General features: G+C 38.1%; 2 protein-coding genes and 1 pseudogene across 5 annotated transcripts in view; 1 reads left to right on the top strand and 2 right to left on the bottom strand.

The window, feature by feature from the left end:
* The window catches only part of LOC122718151 (catenin delta-2), a 46261-nt gene extending 28731 nt beyond the window's left edge, over window positions 1-17530 (bottom strand). For 3 of the 4 annotated variants that reach the window (XM_043942928.1, XM_043942930.1, XM_043942931.1), the window contains exon 1: window positions 16189-17530. The gene's annotated coding sequence lies outside the window, so the exon portion shown is untranslated. The remainder of the gene's footprint in view (window positions 1-16188) is intronic. The other variant, XM_043942932.1, reaches the window with a different exon arrangement.
* Window positions 5156-5855, top strand: LOC122718271 (annotated as a pseudogene).
* Window positions 17531-17767: 237 nt separating the features above from the next.
* On the bottom strand, window positions 17768-19778 carry LOC122718153 (replication factor C subunit 4). Its single transcript, XM_043942934.1, has 6 exons — window positions 19614-19778; window positions 19266-19541; window positions 18465-18858; window positions 18276-18389; window positions 18134-18217; window positions 17768-18061 (listed from the first exon to the last, which is right to left on the bottom strand). The coding sequence occupies exons 1-6, from the start codon at window positions 19724-19726 to the stop codon at window positions 17969-17971; spliced, it is 1074 nt and encodes a 357-aa protein (XP_043798869.1). The 5' UTR covers window positions 19727-19778; the 3' UTR covers window positions 17768-17968.
* Window positions 19779-20150: the final 372 nt, after the last annotated feature.

Raw genomic sequence — 20150 nt, 5'->3', positions numbered from 1 at the left:
AGAGAGAGAGAGAGAGAGAGAGAGAGAGAGAGAGAGAGAGAGACGCGTGAATCGTGGCGCGGAGGGAAGAAAGAGAGCGAGTGGACGAAAAAGAAGCGCTTTCGAGTCGCGAAACGGGAACGTTCGCGGGGCGAACAATAAGCTCGAATCGGTGCCGTGACTAGGCGACCTTCAAGCGAACCCGATACGAGGCCAGCCATTCACCGCGCCCGCTGCACACCGTTCAACGCGCGGGGCCCTCTTCAATTTCCCTTAATTGGATCACGCGCGGCCACGATTAAATCCCTTCTGTCCTCGTTCACGCGTGGAAATGATGTTTCTGAATTCTTTCTCTCCACGAGGTACGAGGAGAGAAGGAATGGCGAGCGAGCGAGCGAGCGATTCACGATAACAATGATAATTCCGAATGTAGTTCGAAAATTAGAATTGATCGACAGTTCTATTTCACTTATCGATAATAAGTTTCGAACGAGTCGAAAATCATGGAACGAAGTGAATTTGTATTGTTGTATTATAGATTCGTTTAGGATGACATGGATCTGGGTGAAGTTTGCGGTATTTCCAGATCTTGTCACAATCCTTTCACCGGTAATGTCTCACTTTTGCGGGATTGGAATCGATCCACGTGGATCCGTACGAACCTGATCTTTGGTTTTCTGAACCGGATTAGGCGCCGCGTATCGTGGAACGGAGACATTTGGATATACTCTTTTCTATCCTATTCTTATATCCTCGCTTGACGAACTTTGCTCGTGAAAGGAAAAGGAGGAAGAGTTAAAAACGAAGATGGCAAGCTTAATAAAAGCACGACAGGTTTCCCCTCCCCCCTTCCGAATCGAAACACTGTACATCGAACTAAACGTGTAAATAATTAGGAAAAAAAATAAACGCGTGAGTATTTCCATTTTATCAGGAAATTAAAATTAAAACTCTAAAAAAAAAAAATCGTTCAAATTGCAATTGCGTAAAGTATTAATTTTATACCATAATATTTGTTTCGAAGAGTCGAGTTGTTTAAATAAACGAAATTCCAAGATGTTTCGCAAGAAACTACTGTTCCTAAATTACTTCGTTCAAAAAACAAATAGACGTTCGTGATTCCGCCGTGTAAACACGCTTAAACCGCGAATATTCTACGAATTCTCCGGATGAATTTCCTTGGTCTCTGTAAACGAGGGTGAGAGAGAGGGAAAGAGAGAAAGAGAGGCACGATCGTACTTGAACGGACCGGTGCTACCTGTCGCTCGCTCGACGAGCCAATAAAGCGAGCTCGGCACGAGGCTTTAAAGAGCGAGAGGGGCGAGAGAGGGGAGGGCGGACAGGAAGAACGAGGAGACAAAAATTAAGTCACGCTACCAGTTCTCCGCGGGGCACGAAAAGCGCGTACGCGAGGGAGGGAGGGGGCGATGGCCGACACGGTTCGAAACACGCGACAACGGGACACGAGACGAATGTTTGCCCGGGAATAATAGCCTGCGGGCCAGACGCGAGCGATTTTCACCAGTGACTGAGAAATAATCCCGACCCAGTCAGCTTTTCCCTTTCCTTCTTAATTTTGCTTCTTCTTCCCCCTTCCCTTTCCACTATTTTTCTTTTTATTTCTTTTCTTTTCTGTATCCCGTCTTTTAATTACAATTTACAAAATACACCTCGAAAAAACGGAAGATACGGAGAAAAGAAAGAGAGAGGCGTTTTTTAATCAACAACCAGTAATTTCACTTTCTCGACCCGTACCCGTGCCACATACCCATCCCCGTGCCTCTGAAATCATAGCGATGACAGAAGCGTCCGACGGATGAACCAGAAATACGTTCTTACATATACCGGCCGATAGATCGGACAAAGAGAGTTATACAGAGGGAATTCTATATTCGAAACAGAGAGACGGACAGAAAATGCGATGGGACAGGGGGGAAGTAGAGGGGAACGCGAGGGGGAGTGATATATCACGAGAGAACGAGAACTCTGCCGCAACCTCATTCTCCTTTCCGGCTGACGCGTTGAAAAGCTGTCTTCCCTTCTCCCCCTTTCTCACCCGCTCCGCGCTATCCCTACCCTACGACGACTTCTCCCCACCACGCGGCGCTCGGTCATCTCCCACCACCACTCTCGATAGCTTAACCGTGCGAACGCATACGAGGGCGACGCGTATGTTTGAATGAATGAACCGGTGGTGGGGATAAGCGCACGCACACGTGCGTACGCTAGTACGAGGAGTACGAGTATTCCCTGTATGGCTGCGCGAATGCTTCTCTGTGTGGCCTCGCGATCACGCGACGCCACTTCCGTTTCGTGCTTTATTTCTTTTTTCCCTTGTTTCCACTATTTTTCTTCCCATTCTCTTTTTCTTTATCTTTGGTAGATGGATGTTTGATTCGAGTTGAAATTCCCCTTTTTCTCTCTCTCTTTTTTTCTTGGCACGATCCAAGAATAAAAAAGCGATAGTGGGTCATCGAGAAAAGTATTAAGGTTTCTGGGTACAGTGGAATTGTTGGAGTAATAATAATAATAACGGTTGTAGTAAACTGTAACGAATTCTTAACGGAGGGATAGATTTATTCTATAACTGTTCCGTCGATTTATTCCGCTCAGGTTGATCGTTTCTCGATCGATCGGAAAATAATTCGAGTACCAGGATAGTTTTTTTTTTTTTTTCCGTGTCTCGTATGCAATTGTACCGAATCGACAGCGTTACTCGTCGCGTAGTTACCGTACTCGGGGACCGGAAACGAATTACAGTTTATCGCGTTCCGGTGAATTCCTTATTCGTGAAATCGATGGTGCACTCGAAATAAAAATAAAAAAAAATATACAAAAATATATATATATATATACCCGCTCGAAAAACTTGGTAATTTCCACATTTTAATCAAACCAGATAATTCGATCTGCATCGAGGACGAAGATTCGCCGAAGCCAATTGAACACGTACCTGCACGTTCGAGTTCGAGAGAGAGAGAGAGAGAGAAAAAATGAAACTAGCGAGAAACGACAGACAAAGAGAAAGGAAAAAGTGGAGAGCAAAATCAATGTCGGTTAATTTTAATCAACTTCCTCGTGCATTTTTTTCTCTTATTTATTCATTTATATACACTTGCTTAGTCTTGTAAAAAAAAAATTGAAATCCTGTTATCGAGATCGAGACAAATATTTATATCGCCATCCTCGTTACAAAAATATTTTTTCGCGCATTTTTTTTTTTTTTATTTCTCTTTCTTCTTTTCCTCTCTCTCTTCGAACGTACGCCAAGTCCAGCCACGATAATGAAATAAAGTCTTGCGTTTCATAAATTAGCGGATCCCGGTGTGGCTGCCATCGACACCGGATAAATTTCGTATTCATCGAGTTCTGCCGGCCACCATTCGACAGGTTCGACGTCGGTGGAAATAAAACCTTGTGGAAAGAAGTCGGAAATTTCGTTGTCACCTGAACTCGGATAAAATTTTTTCCTAACGATAATGTCGCTTAAATAATTAATACGATTTTTTCTTTCGTATAATACGATCATTTATCAAGGGAAAAATTTTAAAATTGATGAACTGGAGTTCTTCGAGGATAAATACAAAATTGATCAATTAAATTAAATGAAAATTTTTTATTTCGATTAGATTATCGTTTTTCGAGAATCGTGGATTTCAAAAAAATTTCAGAAATTTTTATTATTATTACACGTTTTTTTTTTCTACAAATTTCGAAAGATTAAAATATAATTTTTGGTTTTAGGGAAGGCTGGTTCGAATCAACGCTTCGAAGGAAGGACCTATTTCCTAGGGCGTAACGGAAGCTGCAGAATCAGAGACGTTTCCCTATGGTTGACACGTGTTTTCTCTTCCGATTCATTTCTCCTTTTCTTTTTTTTTTTTTTTTTTTACATCATTTTTGTTTTTACTCATCTATTCCAAAAATTTCAAATGTAAAATTTTCCAATTTTCCTTGCCGTGTGTTCCCCGAAATTATCTCGAAACCTTCCAAGAATTTGCGAAACAACGATGAAAATTCTCCGACAACTTTGCACTGTTCTAAAATTTTCTTAATTATTCTCGAGATTTCCAAAAATTTTATATATACATATATATATATATATATTCACCGTGGATGAGGCAACGATAAATTTTTTTCGAGAATTTAAATCCGAAATACCAACCGTTTAATGGCCACGATAAATATCGCGGGGGAAAATGTTTAATCGACAACGATTGCGACGATACGTAAACATTGCACAATTAAGCGATGCATCGAAGCTGCACCGATATCACGCTTGGGTGAAAGCGGCGCATTAAGATGAATCGAAAAAGCGTTAATCATACGCGTACCAGAGTTGTTTCGCAAACGAACGTCTAGATTATTGCGCAACTCCCCATCATTTCTCGATATACGCGTACTAGTTTCACGGATGTTCGTACGTTTGCCATGAAAAAATTCTTGCAATTAGTTCATCGGAAGAAAAAGAAGAGAAAAATATTATAAACGAATTAAAATTAAATACAAGCGTTTCGAAGCATCTCAACTTCAAAATACTTCTCTTTTAACTTGACATTGACTCCCTTCTCCTTACTCTTTCGCTCGAGGCTAAAAAAACAAGTACAAGATAAGCGAGAACGACTTTTTACTTCGTTGAATTCCTCCATTTCCTCCCCTCTCCCTAAACAATTCCCGAATCTGAAATACCGACGGGAAAATGATAAATCGAATACACATGATTGATATTCGAAACACGAAGAAAGGTTATATTTACACATTTATTGAAGCGCAAGAATGCGAATATGGCAATAATATATAGGATTACGCAAGAAAATCGGCATGCAGGCCGGCGATGCGTATCGAATTTCGCGAATATCGGTACAGCTTCATCAAATTCCAGCTCGCGAAACGCTTACGAGCCGTGCGCGTAACATCGACGCGCTAATTTACCGGCAGAGGCCGGGTCGTACGATAAATCAGCCTCGATTAATTCGCGATAATCGAATGCACGGAATCAATTGTAACGTAAACAGCTTACTTCGCTCCGTACCTTACGAATATTCTTCTCTTTCACGAGGAAGAAAGAAAAGAGCTGTTGGAAAAAGAAGAGAAAGAGAGAGAGAAAAAAAGAGATGGAATTAAGTTTCCTCGTTCGTTCAATTTATCGACGGAGAAGAGCACCGCGAAGAGAAAAATGATCACTATCGGTGATACGGAATCGATGGAGGCCTCGATGGAGGATAGGATCGAGGGTTGAGAGAATGAGAAGAGCGAGATCGACTTTCAACGTGGTGGTAAATGCGCCGCTAAATGTGAAGTAAAGCACGAGGAAAATTCTCATCTTCGATTCACCTCGAAGGATATCTTTATTCCTTAAGGAAAATCAAACTAGGTGATGGTTATGGCCGGAAGAAAAAGAGAGATATCCTATCGAAGGAAGATTGTCCGTGAGAAATTCTCTTTTATTAAGATATTTATAATACTTATATAATTTATAATAATAATATAAAATTGAAAATTATAGTCGATAAAATATATTTAAATTTTTTTTTTTTTCGTCGATTTAATAATATAACAAATCACAATTTACTCGAAGAAATAACGTAAATATCCAAAATTCATTCTTCTCTCGATTTATCTCTTATTCAAAGGAGATACATATTTTTTTCAAGACCACCCCGTACAATCGCTGATGATAGACCGACAAGCTGGAAAATCAGTTTTTCCCAGAGCAGAGAGGAAACCGAGGAATCCCACCTCCTCCCCGGTTTATTGCATTGGAACGCGGCTCGGTCCCAAGAGTGTGCGACAAACTTGTTTTCACCTTTAGCTCCTCCGGATTCCGCCCTTACCGTTTTTCCTTACGTGGAATACACCCGGTTGGGACAAAGTAACGACAAAATAAATCCTCTCGACTTACGATCTGATCATCGAAACAGAAAAGATTCTCTCCCCTTGAAAATTCCATTAATATTTCCCAAATATATTTTTTTAACTCCTGATATAACTAACCCCAATAATTTTCTCTATTGAATAATCAATCAATCGTGTAATTAATCATCTTGTAATTAATACATCAGTTTAAAAAAAATAATATGCTCTTAATGCGAAAATATCTTACTTTTATTAGATTTTATTTTTTTTTTCGTCGATTTAATAATATAACAAATCACAATTTACAATTTATATATATATATATATATATATATATATATTAAATCGTTGCCAACATCGTACGTATAACTTACATAATCGTGAAATTTGAGCTAACAATAGAGGAGACGAGTAACGAATATCCGACTCCTATTATTATCACGAAGACGATCCATTCAAATTTAACATCGGATATTTCCTCGTTCTATCCATGTCCCACCTGTGAATTTATATATATATATATATATATATATATATATATATCTATGCGCGATATTATTTCATTGAACCGGGCAATATTGCGCAAAATCGAGAGAATTTTTGGTCCGAGAGGGTTTTTCGCGGATATAGAGGATCCAAAGGTCGGCGGCCATTTTTCTCGGCCGGCCGCCGGAAGTAAAAGTTGAGCAGCCACTCAACTGTCCGCGCGGTCGCGGTAAATCGGAATCCGTCTAATTAACGCGGTTACGTTGGCCGGGACGCCTAATTTAAGTTTTCAGCCTCGCATTCGAAGTCACCGGGCCAAGCGCGACACACGGCCCCTGCCCGGGATCAAAAAGTTGCGAGCCTTAATCCTTTATGGCGTTTTACGTACTGAACGATTCCCTCTCCCTCTCTCTCTCTCTCTCTCTCTCGTTTTTTTTTTAAAAAAGAGTAAAAGAGAGGAGGTCGATCGATATTTGTTTTTTTTTAGATTTATTTCGGTTGAGGAAGAAGAAAAAGTGACTTGAAATGCTCAAAGAGACACGTCGAGAAAGCTACTTTTACTTGGAAATATATATATGCAGTCGGTTTCAAAAGTATTCTTCGTGTAAATTTAACTAATAATAATAATAATAATTCTGTTTGAGATATTGTGAATATTGGGTAAGATTGTAATAAATTATATATAAGGAGGATTTTTTTTGTTGATGAAACAGCAATATTAAAATTAAAATATTATTTTCATATTTTTAAAAAATTTTAATCGAAGTCAGAGATATTTTTAAAATATCTAATAAACCTTAAGTGATATATGTATATAGCACACTTCTGCGACCGACTGTACGTGGAAGAAATGAAGGTGGATGAATGCGGCAGCGAAAAGGAAAATGATATACGGAGGAGAAATATGTTCCATTCCATGCGAAATGGAGCGTGGAACATCAAAGAGCGATGCCTCTGATCACGGAGAGGAAATTCGAATTAGTTGCTGCTCAGGTGGATCGATTCATTGGGAGGAAGAGGGATCGAAAAAAAAAAATTGTGGGATTAATACGAGAAATTGGAGCTCGAAGTTGAAACTCCAAATATAAGAAAAAAAAGAAAAAAAATTATATAATTTCGAGTTTCCTCTTTGAATTTGTAATAATAATCGATCAACGCAAAAATATACGATCATCGCGATAAACGATTCGATCATACCTTTTGAAAATTCATCCTCCACTTCGCAAGATTCACAATCACGATAACTATTTTACTTTATTCTTTATCAAGGGAATAATTTTGAAAAATTTGCAGAGAAACGAACTCTGGATAATCGAATTTATAATTATATTTAATAAATATATTTATAAACCCAGCGTTAACCACGTTGAATTTCCACCCAATAATACAACAGAGAGATACCCGTACTCTTCTTCGAGAGCCCACGCACAGAGAATAACGTTGGCCGAGGAACGTGTTAATCTAGAGGCGCGGCAACCGGGAAATTCGAGAGCATCCGGTGCTCTTAATCGACCGAGTGGGGGATTAGAAGTTGAAGAGTCGATTATTGATCTTGACGCGGACGCTGCCTGGACTTTTGCCCCGGTTTAATAACACTCCTTCTTCCTTCTTTTCTTTTTTTTTCTCGCGAAGAAAAATCGCGATGACATCCCGCTTAATGGATACGCGACTGTGATCCAATTATTCCAGAATTAAAGGGAATTTCTGGTCAGGGGGAACGAAAGAATAGCCGTGAAAAACGTTCACCTCCTCGCGAAACGCGAGGAGAAGAGAGGAAAAATACACGGGAATGGGGATTAGACTCGTTCCACTGACACGAAACAGAGAGAGGCGAGGTCCTTTAATTTCGGCCGATAAAAAAGGATTTGGCCTCGACACTCTCGTGCAAGAATTTTTTTTTCTCTCTCTCTTTTCGATGAAGGTTTCGGGAAGTATTGGATTTCCGGAAAAAACTTCGAGCGGAAATTAATGGAACAAGATGAAGTTTCTCTGGAAGGATATCGACTGCGATTTTCCTGCTGTATTTTTTGATCCAACAATATTTCGCGTAACAAAGGTAATTTGTAGAAAATTTTATAGGCAGATGTTAAACATCTTTGAAGTTGGCCATACGAATATATTAACAAATCTGACTGGTTAATTTGGAAATACCTATTTGTCACATTAATGTAAAACAAAGATCTGTATTTAAACCTCGATGCATTAGCCTAGCGTACAATTCAGAAAATTCTAAATCGTATCGATATAACAATATTTTTATTTCTCGTAATATGCGTAAGCTAATTACGATTTGTGACGATAGTTATAACGATAGTTTTGAAAATATTTCAGTCTTAGATAATCCTAACGTAATTTTATAAATGAAAATAATTTTTACGATTTTGAACATTCAAATTATAGTTTTTTCACTACGCTATGTAGCGTGCAATGTCAATAAACCGTCTGAAATGGAGATAAGGCGGTCCTAGCGAAGGACCCCTCTTGCCCCTCGGGCGTCTCGCGAGACTTTTTTTTCCAACGGTGAACAGTATACGTTTCGTTCGAAATATCCAATATCGCTCGTTCGTAAAAGAAGAGGAAATTTCTTCAAATAATACGTTGAATAAATTCGCTTGTTTCCTTATATAATAATCACAGTCTTTATAAAAGCGTCACGGTTTTCACAAAGTCGCGGAGAACAGGTTACGGGTAGAAAGAAAATTTCCATCGCGAACGAACGAACGAAGAGATCGGGCCGTATATTCGTTATCAAACGAGCGCACCTTCATCCTAAAAAATTTACCCGGTTCTTTGGCATAAAGTTTCACCCGAGACTCCTCAAACGAGATACCAGAACGGAACCAGCCCTCCACCCGGGGCACTTTCAATTCCTCGGGGTGTTCCTCTGTCGCGCGTAGGTGGCTCGATAGCGATCTCTCTGTTCCCCCCGACGAGGGGATGTGTTCCTGGACCCGTGAGAAGACTTCCGTGGCTCAGAGGGAGATAGCTTTAACGGGAGAGTGGAAACTATCAGAGGATGGGGTCATCGTCCAACGCGGCTCTCTTAAATTCAAATTAACCAGGCGCAGTCTCATTAAAATACAATTATAGTCTCCTATATGGTTTCAACTATATACCAAGAAACAGCTATCTACGATCGAGACATCCTCTCTATTGTTATCGAGACGAATTAAGGGAAACGTTCTATAATAATAATTCAAACGATACGAGAATACGAAATTCGTAAAAGCGATAATATTCGAATTTTCACTATTATAATACTCCTTTACGATTTCAACTCACGTAATAACTCACGCGTTGTAAAAATTCGTAGAATATTCTCACTGTCCTAAACAGAAGGTCTCTCGACGATTTCTCGGCAAACGGAATCGAAGGATATCGGTTGGATGTCGGAGACAGGATCGACCAAGTAATTCGTAAAACGGAAACGAGATGTAGCTCGTCGTTCCTGCGTAACGACGCTTGGCAAGGGAAACCACGACCGAGTTTATCTCTTTTATCTCTCGCCGGAGCGTTTTGCTCGCCGTATTCGGCAGAGGGAGGGCGTGTTGCGGAGCCCGTTTTCCCCGGCAAAGATGACGCCGCATTCGGCGTTATCTCGACGGCGATTGCTTAACGAGAAAAGTCGGGGCAAGGCCGATTAAGCCGCGGTTATTACCGATAATTGGCGCGATTCTTTTATCGATTCGACGCCTGATTAATTGGATGATCGTGTATGGTTGAGTCATTTGCGAATTAAAAAAAAAAAAAAAAAAAATACCTCCAATTTCTTTCTTTCGTAACGATCCACTCGATTATCCCGCCGAGCACAGTAGATTAAATTCAACGTAAGAAAATCTCATGAATATTCATCTCGCTTGGCACGTTCCACGCCGCGTGGGCTGCATACGCTCTTCCTCCATTTGACATTTTTACCATTAAATGGAAACCTGTTGTGCTCGAATTCGATAATTTATCGAAAGTAAAAAAAAAAAAAGAAAGTTTCTCGCTTTCCTCTTCTCTCGACAATCGAATAGCTTTCACAATAGAAATATAGCATCGTCAAGTGAAACCTGCCACGAATGTTTCCGATTTCACGCGAAAATTTTCAAACCAAAAATCGATCGTCCCAAATAAGTATGACGTATATCAGAAAAAAAAAAAGAATTTAACGACAGATCAAGTTATAAATTTCCAACGGCGCGCTAGCCGTTCCTAGCCTTCCTTCTTTCACGATATATTTGATTCGCGTCCAACTTCCTCCGGACGTCGCCGTGGGAGGAGGGGGAGGAGGAGGCGAATTGTTACAAGGCTCGAACGAAGGGCCTCGAGCCGCATATAAAATACAATTTTACCACCGGGGAAATCGGCGCGTTGAGATTCGAAACAATAACGAGGCTCGTTGCCCCGGTCGAAAGTCGGCGCGCGCAGTAATCGCGCGCGGCCCATTCTTTCCCCGGCGAGGCTCCTCTTTAAGAATTGATGGAATTCCTTTCCCGCGCTCCCCCCCCCGCCCTCCCTCCTGCCTCTCCCGCGGGACCTGTCCCCCCGGTTTTATTCACCTGAATGGCCCGTATATACTCCCCCCTCCCTTTCCAGCCGTGTTCTGCTCTTTTCGTAAATTATACACTCGGTCATTACCAGCGGGCAAACAAGCGGACGCGTGCCGCCCGCCACCGCTCGCGCTCGCGCCCCCGCCCCCGCCCCCGCCCCCCTGCGAGTCTCGATCGAGATTCAACGCGGAGGAGGAATAATGGAATTCGTCCCAATGGAAGAATTTTTTACGCGTTCGGATTTATTCTAAAACACGTATCGAGGCATCGATTGGTTAACGAGATTAGAGATTTTTAGAGAGAGGTTGTCGACGGATTTTCCTTCGATCGTCGTCGACCTTTGGGGAGTGACGTGTATTGGCGTGATATCGTGGTTTTTAATAATTGGAATAACTGGTAATCTCGTTATCTTGGATAATCGGATTTCTTTTTAAGGAATTAAAAAATTCTAATCTAAAGAGATGACGTAAACGTATGAATTTACGAGAGGAAGGTTGTACACACGAGGAATTCATCATCATGTTTCGTTGCAAAATTTTTGAAAAATAATCTACCAACTCCATGCTTCTTTCAGTACGAATAATCGAGGCGAGACGACTTTTATCTCGTACGAATATCGATCCAAGAGGGATGGGACGGGGGGGAAGAGGGGGGGGGGGAGACTAATCGAGAAAACGTTGAAACACGTTGCACATCCAAGCGAATTCTATACTATTGGAAAGTTTGGAAGGAAGAGAACGTTCGAAACGAGTCACTTCGGGGAATAAAGGATGCACACACTTTTCTTTTTTTGGGAGCAGGTGACGCGACTATTCTTCCCATGAATTGAAGAAAAATCACGTTTATCAGATCACGGAGATACGGATTCTCGATACAAATAGATCGATTAGATTAAGTGTGTGACAACGTTCATTTCCGCGATGAACAATCATCGATTTCGAAGGAATCTTTATTCGAAAACGGGGGCGAAACACGATCGTTTCGATTACGTATCAAATGGACGCTTGTTCCATTTAAAACGAACGAGCCGATACTTTTCTTCAGGATTTTTAGTTTCCCTAAAATCGAGAAAAGATTCCTATATTTTCGTCACTCGCCTTTATTCGGAATCAAAAATGTCCCTAGATACCAATTTTTATACGAAAAATAGTGACTTTACATTATCGATCGATTTATTTTATCATATCGACTCTGAGAAATTAAAATTTTGACTTTTTGACTAGATCTAAAATAAAAAAAAAAGTAGCATTCAAATAGACACGATCGAAAAAGATTCTTATATTTTCGTCACTCGCCTTTATTCGGAATCAAAAATGTCCCTAAATACTAATTTTTATAAAATCGTGACATTACGATCGATTTATTTTATCATATCGACTTTGAGAAAATAGAATTTTGACTTTTTGATTCGATTTAAAGTAAAAAAAAATTTTTATTCGAAATCAAAAAATATCCCTAAATACCAATTTTTATAAAATCGTGACTTTATATTATGATCGATTTATTTTATCATATCGACTCTGAGAAAGTAGAATTTTGACTTTTTGACTAGATTTAAAATAAAAAAAAAGTAGCATTCAATGCTTCACTGTATTCAAATAGACACAATCGAAAAAGATTCCTATATTTTCGTCACTCGCCTTTATTCGGAATCAAAAAATATCCCTAGATACTAATTTTTATAAAATTGTGACATTACGATCGATTTATTTTATTATATCGATTTTGAGAAAATAAAATTTTGACTTTTTGATTTGATCTAAAGTAAAAAAAAATTCAATGCTTCGCTGTATTTAAATAGGCACGATCGAAAAAATACCTATATTTTCGTCACTCGCCTTTATTCAAAATCAAAAAATATCCCTAGATACCAATTTTTATAAAATCGTGACATTACGATCGATTTATTTTATTATATCGACTTTGAGAAAGTAGAATTTTGACTTTTTAATTCGATCTAAAGTAAAAAAAAATTCAATGCTTCGCTGTATTTAAATAGGCACGATCGAAAAAATACCTATATTTTCGTCACTCGCCTTTATTCGAAATCAAAAAATATCCCTAGATACCAATTTTTATAAAATCATGACTTTATATTACGATCGATTTATTTTATCATGTCGACTTCAAGGAAGAAGAATTTTGATTTTTTAACATAGCGGTATTTGGATAACAGTCTCTGGAACTTTATGCACATCATCGACATATCTGCAACGCGAAGGAAAACTTTTCACCGGTCCAGTGATTCCGACCGATAGATAACCACGTATCGCGGCTGCGTACACTTTTCGCGGAGGCTTACAAGCCAATATCTACTCAAATTCAATTTGAGCAATTGAATTCGAGATCAAGGTTTCTCTGTCTAACCGCTGTCTTTCTAGGAACCTAATTACCTGTGCACGCCTCGGAACGTTCATCGAGGGAAAGGTGCAACCGTTTTGGAGGCGGCAGCAGCCTCGATACGAGGTTAGATTAGCATCTACCAGCATAGCGTCGAACAGCGATACTCTGCGATGATTATCGCGTCCCAAGATCCACGTTCGCGACGGAGAGAACGCCAATGAAGTTCGAGAGAGAGAGAGAGAGAGAGAGAGAGAGAGAGAGAGAGAGAGAGAAACGAGCGAAGCCAATAATAAAACGGCCAATACTCAGCTTCGTCTCTCTCTTTCTCGAAAAAAGAAAAAACACAGTATCGTGGTAATAAACTACTCTTCTCCTCTTCTCTTTTTACGAATTGAAATATTATCGTAACGGAGAATCTGGGGAACACGTGGCAATGCCAGATGCGATGAACGACGCTCAAACGTCGCTTCGAAGCTTTATTGGATACCTAGTTGTATCAGATCCCCTTGGCCCCGCACATGGTGCCACAAACTGAAGGAAGAAAAAAAAAATTACATCTCTCTTTCTCTCGCTCTGTTTATGCCTATCTATCTGTCTCTCTCTCTTCGGATCTTTTTCCGAAAAAGGCAAAGATGAACGAGCTTTGAAAATTTCGAGAAGCTGTCTCACTCGTTTATCGTATAATCTTCATATTAAAAAAAAAAAAAAAAAAAAAAAAAAAAAAAAAAAAAAAAAAAAGAACGAGATCAGAATTAGAAACCACTTTGTTGCTGTCCGTTTAAGCAACTTGTTGCATTATTCGAGGGGGGAGGGAGGGAAAATAGTAACAAGCTCTGTCGAGTCGCGGCCGAGCGCGGTGTTCCAGTCAAGCAAGCTTGCGGTTTATCGACATCGTCGGTGGTTGCTGAAAGATTATCCTGTTTCGCTACCGTGACCAAATGAATAATCCGGGGAGAAGGGGGCAGGGCGGGCCGCACGCTCGCTTTTCGCTTACGAAAATATACACGGTTCGATTTAGTGACCGTTGGTTGTGTACATCGTCGAACGATAAAAGACGATGGGATCTCCGTTTGTCAGTTTCCCGTCTGAGCAATTAGGCGGGTCGAGGGCTTGTCCGCGAGTTCCGCGGGGAGAGCAGAGTGGGCAACCGTGAGCGTTGCTGGATGCCTCGCCCCTTATCCAACCGGATACATAAACAAGGGAACGGGGGTGTCGGTGAACAAGACTTGGCGAGATGCGGTAGCATGAACCCTCGTTACGAGTTTTCTTACTTAGCCCACTGTATTTTTAATCTTCGATCCAGTTTTCAATTTTTTGAATATATATTATTATTAAATATTATCACGTAATTAGAATTATTAAAGAGATGGATGGTTATATAAAATTAATTAGTTGTTAATCATGCAAATTTATATACGAGTAAATACGATATTATATATCTGATAAACAGTTCGGCGCAATCATTGAACTGCTTAGTATTATGCGAAAGTATTATATTGTATATATAAAGAGAAGGGAGACGGTGGAAGAACGTAAAATTCCGATAATTATAAATTCGCGGAAATAATAACGATCTATCAATGTTCACGCCAATTGCTTCAATTATTAATCTATATTCAGTTAGAAATGAATCTTTAATTCAAAAAGCAATTACAACGTCATTAACGTTATACCAGCTTGCTCTCGATTAAGAAATTAATTCTCACACTCGGATGCAGGATTAAATCGTATTTTCACATTATCGGGTCAATATAATTCGCCTTAGTATGCGTCATCTAACGATGCTCTGGAATTTCCTTTTATCTGCATGAAAGAGACAATCGTCCATGAATTATCGGCAATTTATATATATATGCGTGATTATATATCACAGAACGGAATTGAATAATTTACACATCACGTTTTTATACATATAAATAAATACATATATCGAAAATAATGTTAAGATAAATAACCTATCTAGGATGATATATCTCGATTATTATTTGTAAACTAAAAATATTTCGACTCGACTCGCGTCTCTTACTCGTATTTCTCGTAATCTCTCGAATGTTATAACCTTGACAAATTACACTCGTATATGAGAAAAAAATTCGATCGTACAAACCTTTCTGTCGCGCTGAAAAATGTATAGATGATATCGGTGTAAACTACTTCTAGCTCCAATGTATATTCTCAAAAGGGTCATAAGTCACAACACTGAATGCTACACCACTTTGAATTATGTTGGCATGCGTGCGGTAGACGCGCGGCATCGAGTGTCGCGTATGCTTCAAAACAAAAACAAAGCCCGCGTCTATTCTCGAGAAATGCTATTGTACCGGGTAACAAGTGTAATTTTGCCACAGTCAACTCGATCAAAGATTTCTTTTTTTAACAGAAACAGATAATTCGACTATAATAGCGAATACTCGGGTCTTTCTGACAACTGCGAGACTTGTTCACGACGCCATTTCTTTCGCACCGATTGGTTTGTCAATAATTGCGATTCTCGATCGATATAAGTTATATCGATCATTCATAGCGGATCATTCGTAAAACTACATCTTCGATTCAAATATGTAATATTCGTATATTGCAATCGATATCTGCTTATGTATCGTTAAATTAGTCTTGGATTTATCGATAACGTTATCGATCCATATCATAGATATCGATATCGAATACAATCATTGTGCAATCAAATGGGAAATATACAAAATAATAAGAGGAAAAATACTTGATTGCGCTGAATTTTAACATGTTATGTTTACTATTAGCTATTTACCACATTTTAATTTATTGCGTGAATTATATTATTGCGTGAATTATTGAACAAATAATCTCTCAAATAGTCGCGTACCTTTACAAGTACGTTTCATGAACACTATTTTTACGCGACTATGTTTGCAGGTTAGAATACACGATTCGATTAAATGTTTGCTCCAGTGACAGCTCGTATAGTTAATTCGACAATTATATATAAATTCGTTGCCATATTCAAATTACTTACCTTTTCTACGATATTTCCCACGCTAAGAATCCCTCGTCACATTCCAAGAAGTTTTGTCGCACGACGTAATAAACTGACGACAAATCCGCAAATTCGTTCCCTCGGCCGGCCAATACGCGTCTTGTGTGTGTCATCCACCCTCTGTCCACAACACGTTTTCTTCCACACCACTTTGTTTCACGCACGTAAATCAGCCTCGAGATATATCTAATTTCTTTAAGAAGATATAATAATTATGTAGGTAGTTCGAGTCGCACAGACAAATGTGCGACGATAATGCTCAGTATCATCGAAAGCCTCAGAGGCAAAACGAGAGGTGAAACGAGAAACGAACCGAGAGCCACCCTACTAAAAGAATCTCTTCTGTGAGACGTATATCCTTTGTCATCGACGGTCGCGTAATAGTTTCGTATGAGTACACGAAAAAGAATGGCCACTATTCTGATTCACGCACAAAAAAATCACACGAACCGCACTGCGCGTGTGATTCGATGTTGATACTTCCACGAGAGCGTGCCGACTAGACAACGATAAAATCTCATGCCAGCAGACACCGCCGCAGCCGTCACAAGCCGAGATTTCTTCGCCGGGAAAAACACGTATACAGTCAGCAGCGTCCACACAGACAAGAGAGAGACTCACAATCGGTGACTGTCTCATACGCCAAAGAATCCAGCGTGTGATAATACGTTCGATCGTAACCGTTGATAGTGGAATCCTCCCGCACCAGGATCTCGTTTCGAGATTCCGTACATCTCCTGTACACACGCTCTCCGTCGGATTCTTTCTTCTTGAATTCCTTCTTGTCTCTGTCTCTATCTTTCTTCCTCTCAAGTTAATATCCGTACGTTTTTCGAGACTTTGCTCGTTTCTTACGAATCGAGTTGAAATTAATTCGCGTGAGTAACACCGATCAACTCAATGGCTCTTCGGAGATCCTCCTGTCCTGGCATCCTGGTACGGGCGTCGTTTCTTCCGTGGAATCGAATTGTCGATTTCTCCGATCGACCGAATTATTTGTCCGCGTCTTAAGCTTTCGTGACAAGAGAATGAGATACACACGCACGATACGTGGCCTTTGGAAGAAACGAAAGAATACGGAGCACTGGCTGCACTTTTTTTTCCTGGCCGTAATTGTTAGGCCCGTTCGCGAGACGATTTCGACCAATATGGGCACGTAGTATAATTTTGTCAAGATTCAATAGTTCACGGAACACGATTTCGAGCGTGCACGTGCGGCAGAGTACGCAGAAACCGCAAGTTTTTTACGGACACATCCCCGACTTGTCTCCTCCTCGCCAACGCCTACACGATACACATTGCACGCAGCAACGACGCCCCTACACGCCGATGACAGTGATTCTCAAACTATGGCGTCATTAGGAGTCATCCACCGATAGATTGCGCGACAGAGCTAGAAAATCGCTTCTTCCCTAGATTAGAATAAACTTGGTTATTTTTATCGTAAATTACTAATAAATTTTAAATTTTATTTCAATGAAAACTACAATACTTTTTAAAGATGTATTGAATAAAAAACAATAATTAACATATTTGTTCCTTAAATATTTAATATATATACAAGAAGTTTTCTAGTAAGAGAAAATGAAACTAGTACTAGGGAAAAATATGTACTCATAGGGAATACAATATTAGCAGTTGTTTCATTTTGCGTTTAATTTCAGTTTATTATTTTAAAAAGATAAAATGTATCGGAATATGTAAAAAAAAATAATAAATATTTATTGATATAAAATAAAAATTTGAAAAAATATAATAGTTATACTAATTCATAAGCTCTTATAATACCGCAACAAATATTGATAAGTTGTATATATTCATTTCCACCATCTAACAGCCTATAATTACATTCCTGCAAATGAAAAAATAATAAATGAGAAATATGTACATTATATTTATTTTACAAATAACTTTATATTCTTACTCCAAGTGTATCTGCAATTAAAGCTTTTTGTTTATCTGTTAATTCATTGGAATATATAATTCTTTCACTAAGTTGCTCAATAACCTGAAACAATACAGAAAATATACATTGAATAATTGTAATAATTTACTTAAAACTTTACCTGAGATGTAGCATATGCTTCTAACATAAATTGGTCGACAAATTCTTCTGCCTTGCTATAATCCTTTGTTTTACATACATCTATTAATTCATCCAACCATTTGTCGGGTACAATCTATAATTATTTTATTACATAATAAAGATATAATATTGTTTCATTTTATTATTTAGAAAAATAATTATATATTACCCCAATGATTTCAAGTACATCATCAACAGTAATTTCAATGCCCTTGCCTTTTAATTTTGTAATTGATTGTAAACATGTTATGGCACGTCTTAAATCTCCACCCGAAACTTCAACAATTTTTAATAAAACAGGTTTTTCTACCTTTAAATCTTCCTCTTTACATATATATTCTAATCTCTCAATAATTTTATTTTCTCCCAATGGTTTAAATCTGAATTTTGTACAACGAGAAGTCAAAGGTTCTATGATTCTTGATACATAATTACAAATCAAGCAAAATCTAGTACTATGAGATTCTTTCTCCATAGTACGACGAAGTGCAGCTTGTGCTGCACCTGTCATACTATCTGCTTCATCTAAGACAATAATTTTAAAAGGAGGGCAACTTTTTCCACTAAAAAAGAAAGAAATTATTTTATTTTATTATGATAAATTCCTATTTATTATATTTATAATTTTGTATAAAGTGTTCTCAGATTATATATTTATCATAGAAATTATAAGAGCAACATATAAAACTATTAAAGATAAATTTTTTTGTTTGCTTTTAATATAGAACCAAAAGATTAAAACTTTAAAATATTTTTGGTAATATGCTTAATAAATAATAAATTTCAGCATGTTACTTTCTAGTTGGCAATACAAATTACTAAATACTTTATAGTAACTCCTGATAACAACTATATATTCTTCAAATAGCTTACATATGTAGCTCAATAATAATTCTCAGACCTTTTACTTGAACATCATTGGCTTTTATTAAAATAATAATCATTCAGATTAAAATAACAATGAACATACTCATCTCTTATACCACCTGCTGTAAGTTGTGCAAAAGATTTGATTTTTTCTCTTACAACTTGAATACCCCGTTCATCAGAAGCATTTAATTCTAATACTCTTTCTTTATAAAGACTACCAAATAATTGTCTAGCTGCAGCTAATATAGTACTTGTTTTACCAGTTCCAGGTGGACCATAAAATAATAAATTTGGAAAATCACCTCCTTTTAAACATTGTCGTAATACCTCTACTACTTCTGTTTGTTCAACAACATCTTCTACGTTTTTTGGACGGCTGTAAAAAGAACGAAAAAATTTAAATTTAAATAATAAATAAAAAATTTAGGTTATATTAATATATGCTTACTATTTCTCAACCCATGGCGGTGCAGGACCACTACGTTCTTCTTTTAAACGTGAATTCGAAACTTTTTTGGATTCGCCAGGACCTAATTTACCAGTTTTTAAAAAAGCTTGCATACTCTTTTTATCTTCAGTTTTTTGCAATGAATTTATCTCAAATACAGTAACGGAATTTCTTCCCGCGCATTCTGCTGCTAGTTGTATTATACCAACATTACTAGGAAAAATTTTCTGGAACAAGTTATTTTTATATATATATAAAAATATATGTTTTTAATTAAATTTAAAATTATTATTAATTTAATTAATTTCTTTGCGCACTTATAATTATAAATATTTAATATATCTTATAAGTTATTAAGAATATTTTTAAAGAAATTAAACAATTTCTCGATTATCGAGTACAAATATTGTCCTAGTTCCAAATTTTTGTTAGATTAGCAACTACTTACGCTCGTTACAAAACGAGGAAATTTACCATTTATTCATCGTACCCTAATGTTGTAAATAAAAGGCAGAATTGGCTATATTAATTAATTAT

Source organism: Apis laboriosa, unplaced genomic scaffold (assembly GCF_014066325.1).
Source record: "Apis laboriosa isolate Shangri-la unplaced genomic scaffold, ASM1406632v1 scaffold5_cov152, whole genome shotgun sequence".
Taxonomy (NCBI): Eukaryota; Metazoa; Arthropoda; class Insecta; order Hymenoptera; family Apidae; genus Apis; species Apis laboriosa.
Note: the sequence above shows the minus strand (reverse complement) of the source record. Positions and strands in the feature narration are given on the sequence as shown.

Excerpts from the sequence above, each read along its gene's own strand:
- LOC122718153 (XM_043942934.1), bottom strand. The coding sequence starts at position 19,726 with ATGCAAGCTTTTTTAAAAACTGGTAAATTAGGTCCTGGCGAATCCAAA. Across the intron at positions 18,859-19,265 it reads GCAGGTGGTATAAGAGATGA|TGGAAAAAGTTGCCCTCCTT; the intron begins GTATGTTCATTG and ends TTTCTTTTTTAG. Across the intron at positions 18,390-18,464 it reads ATGTACTTGAAATCATTGGG|ATTGTACCCGACAAATGGTT; the intron begins GTAATATATAAT and ends AAATAATTATAG.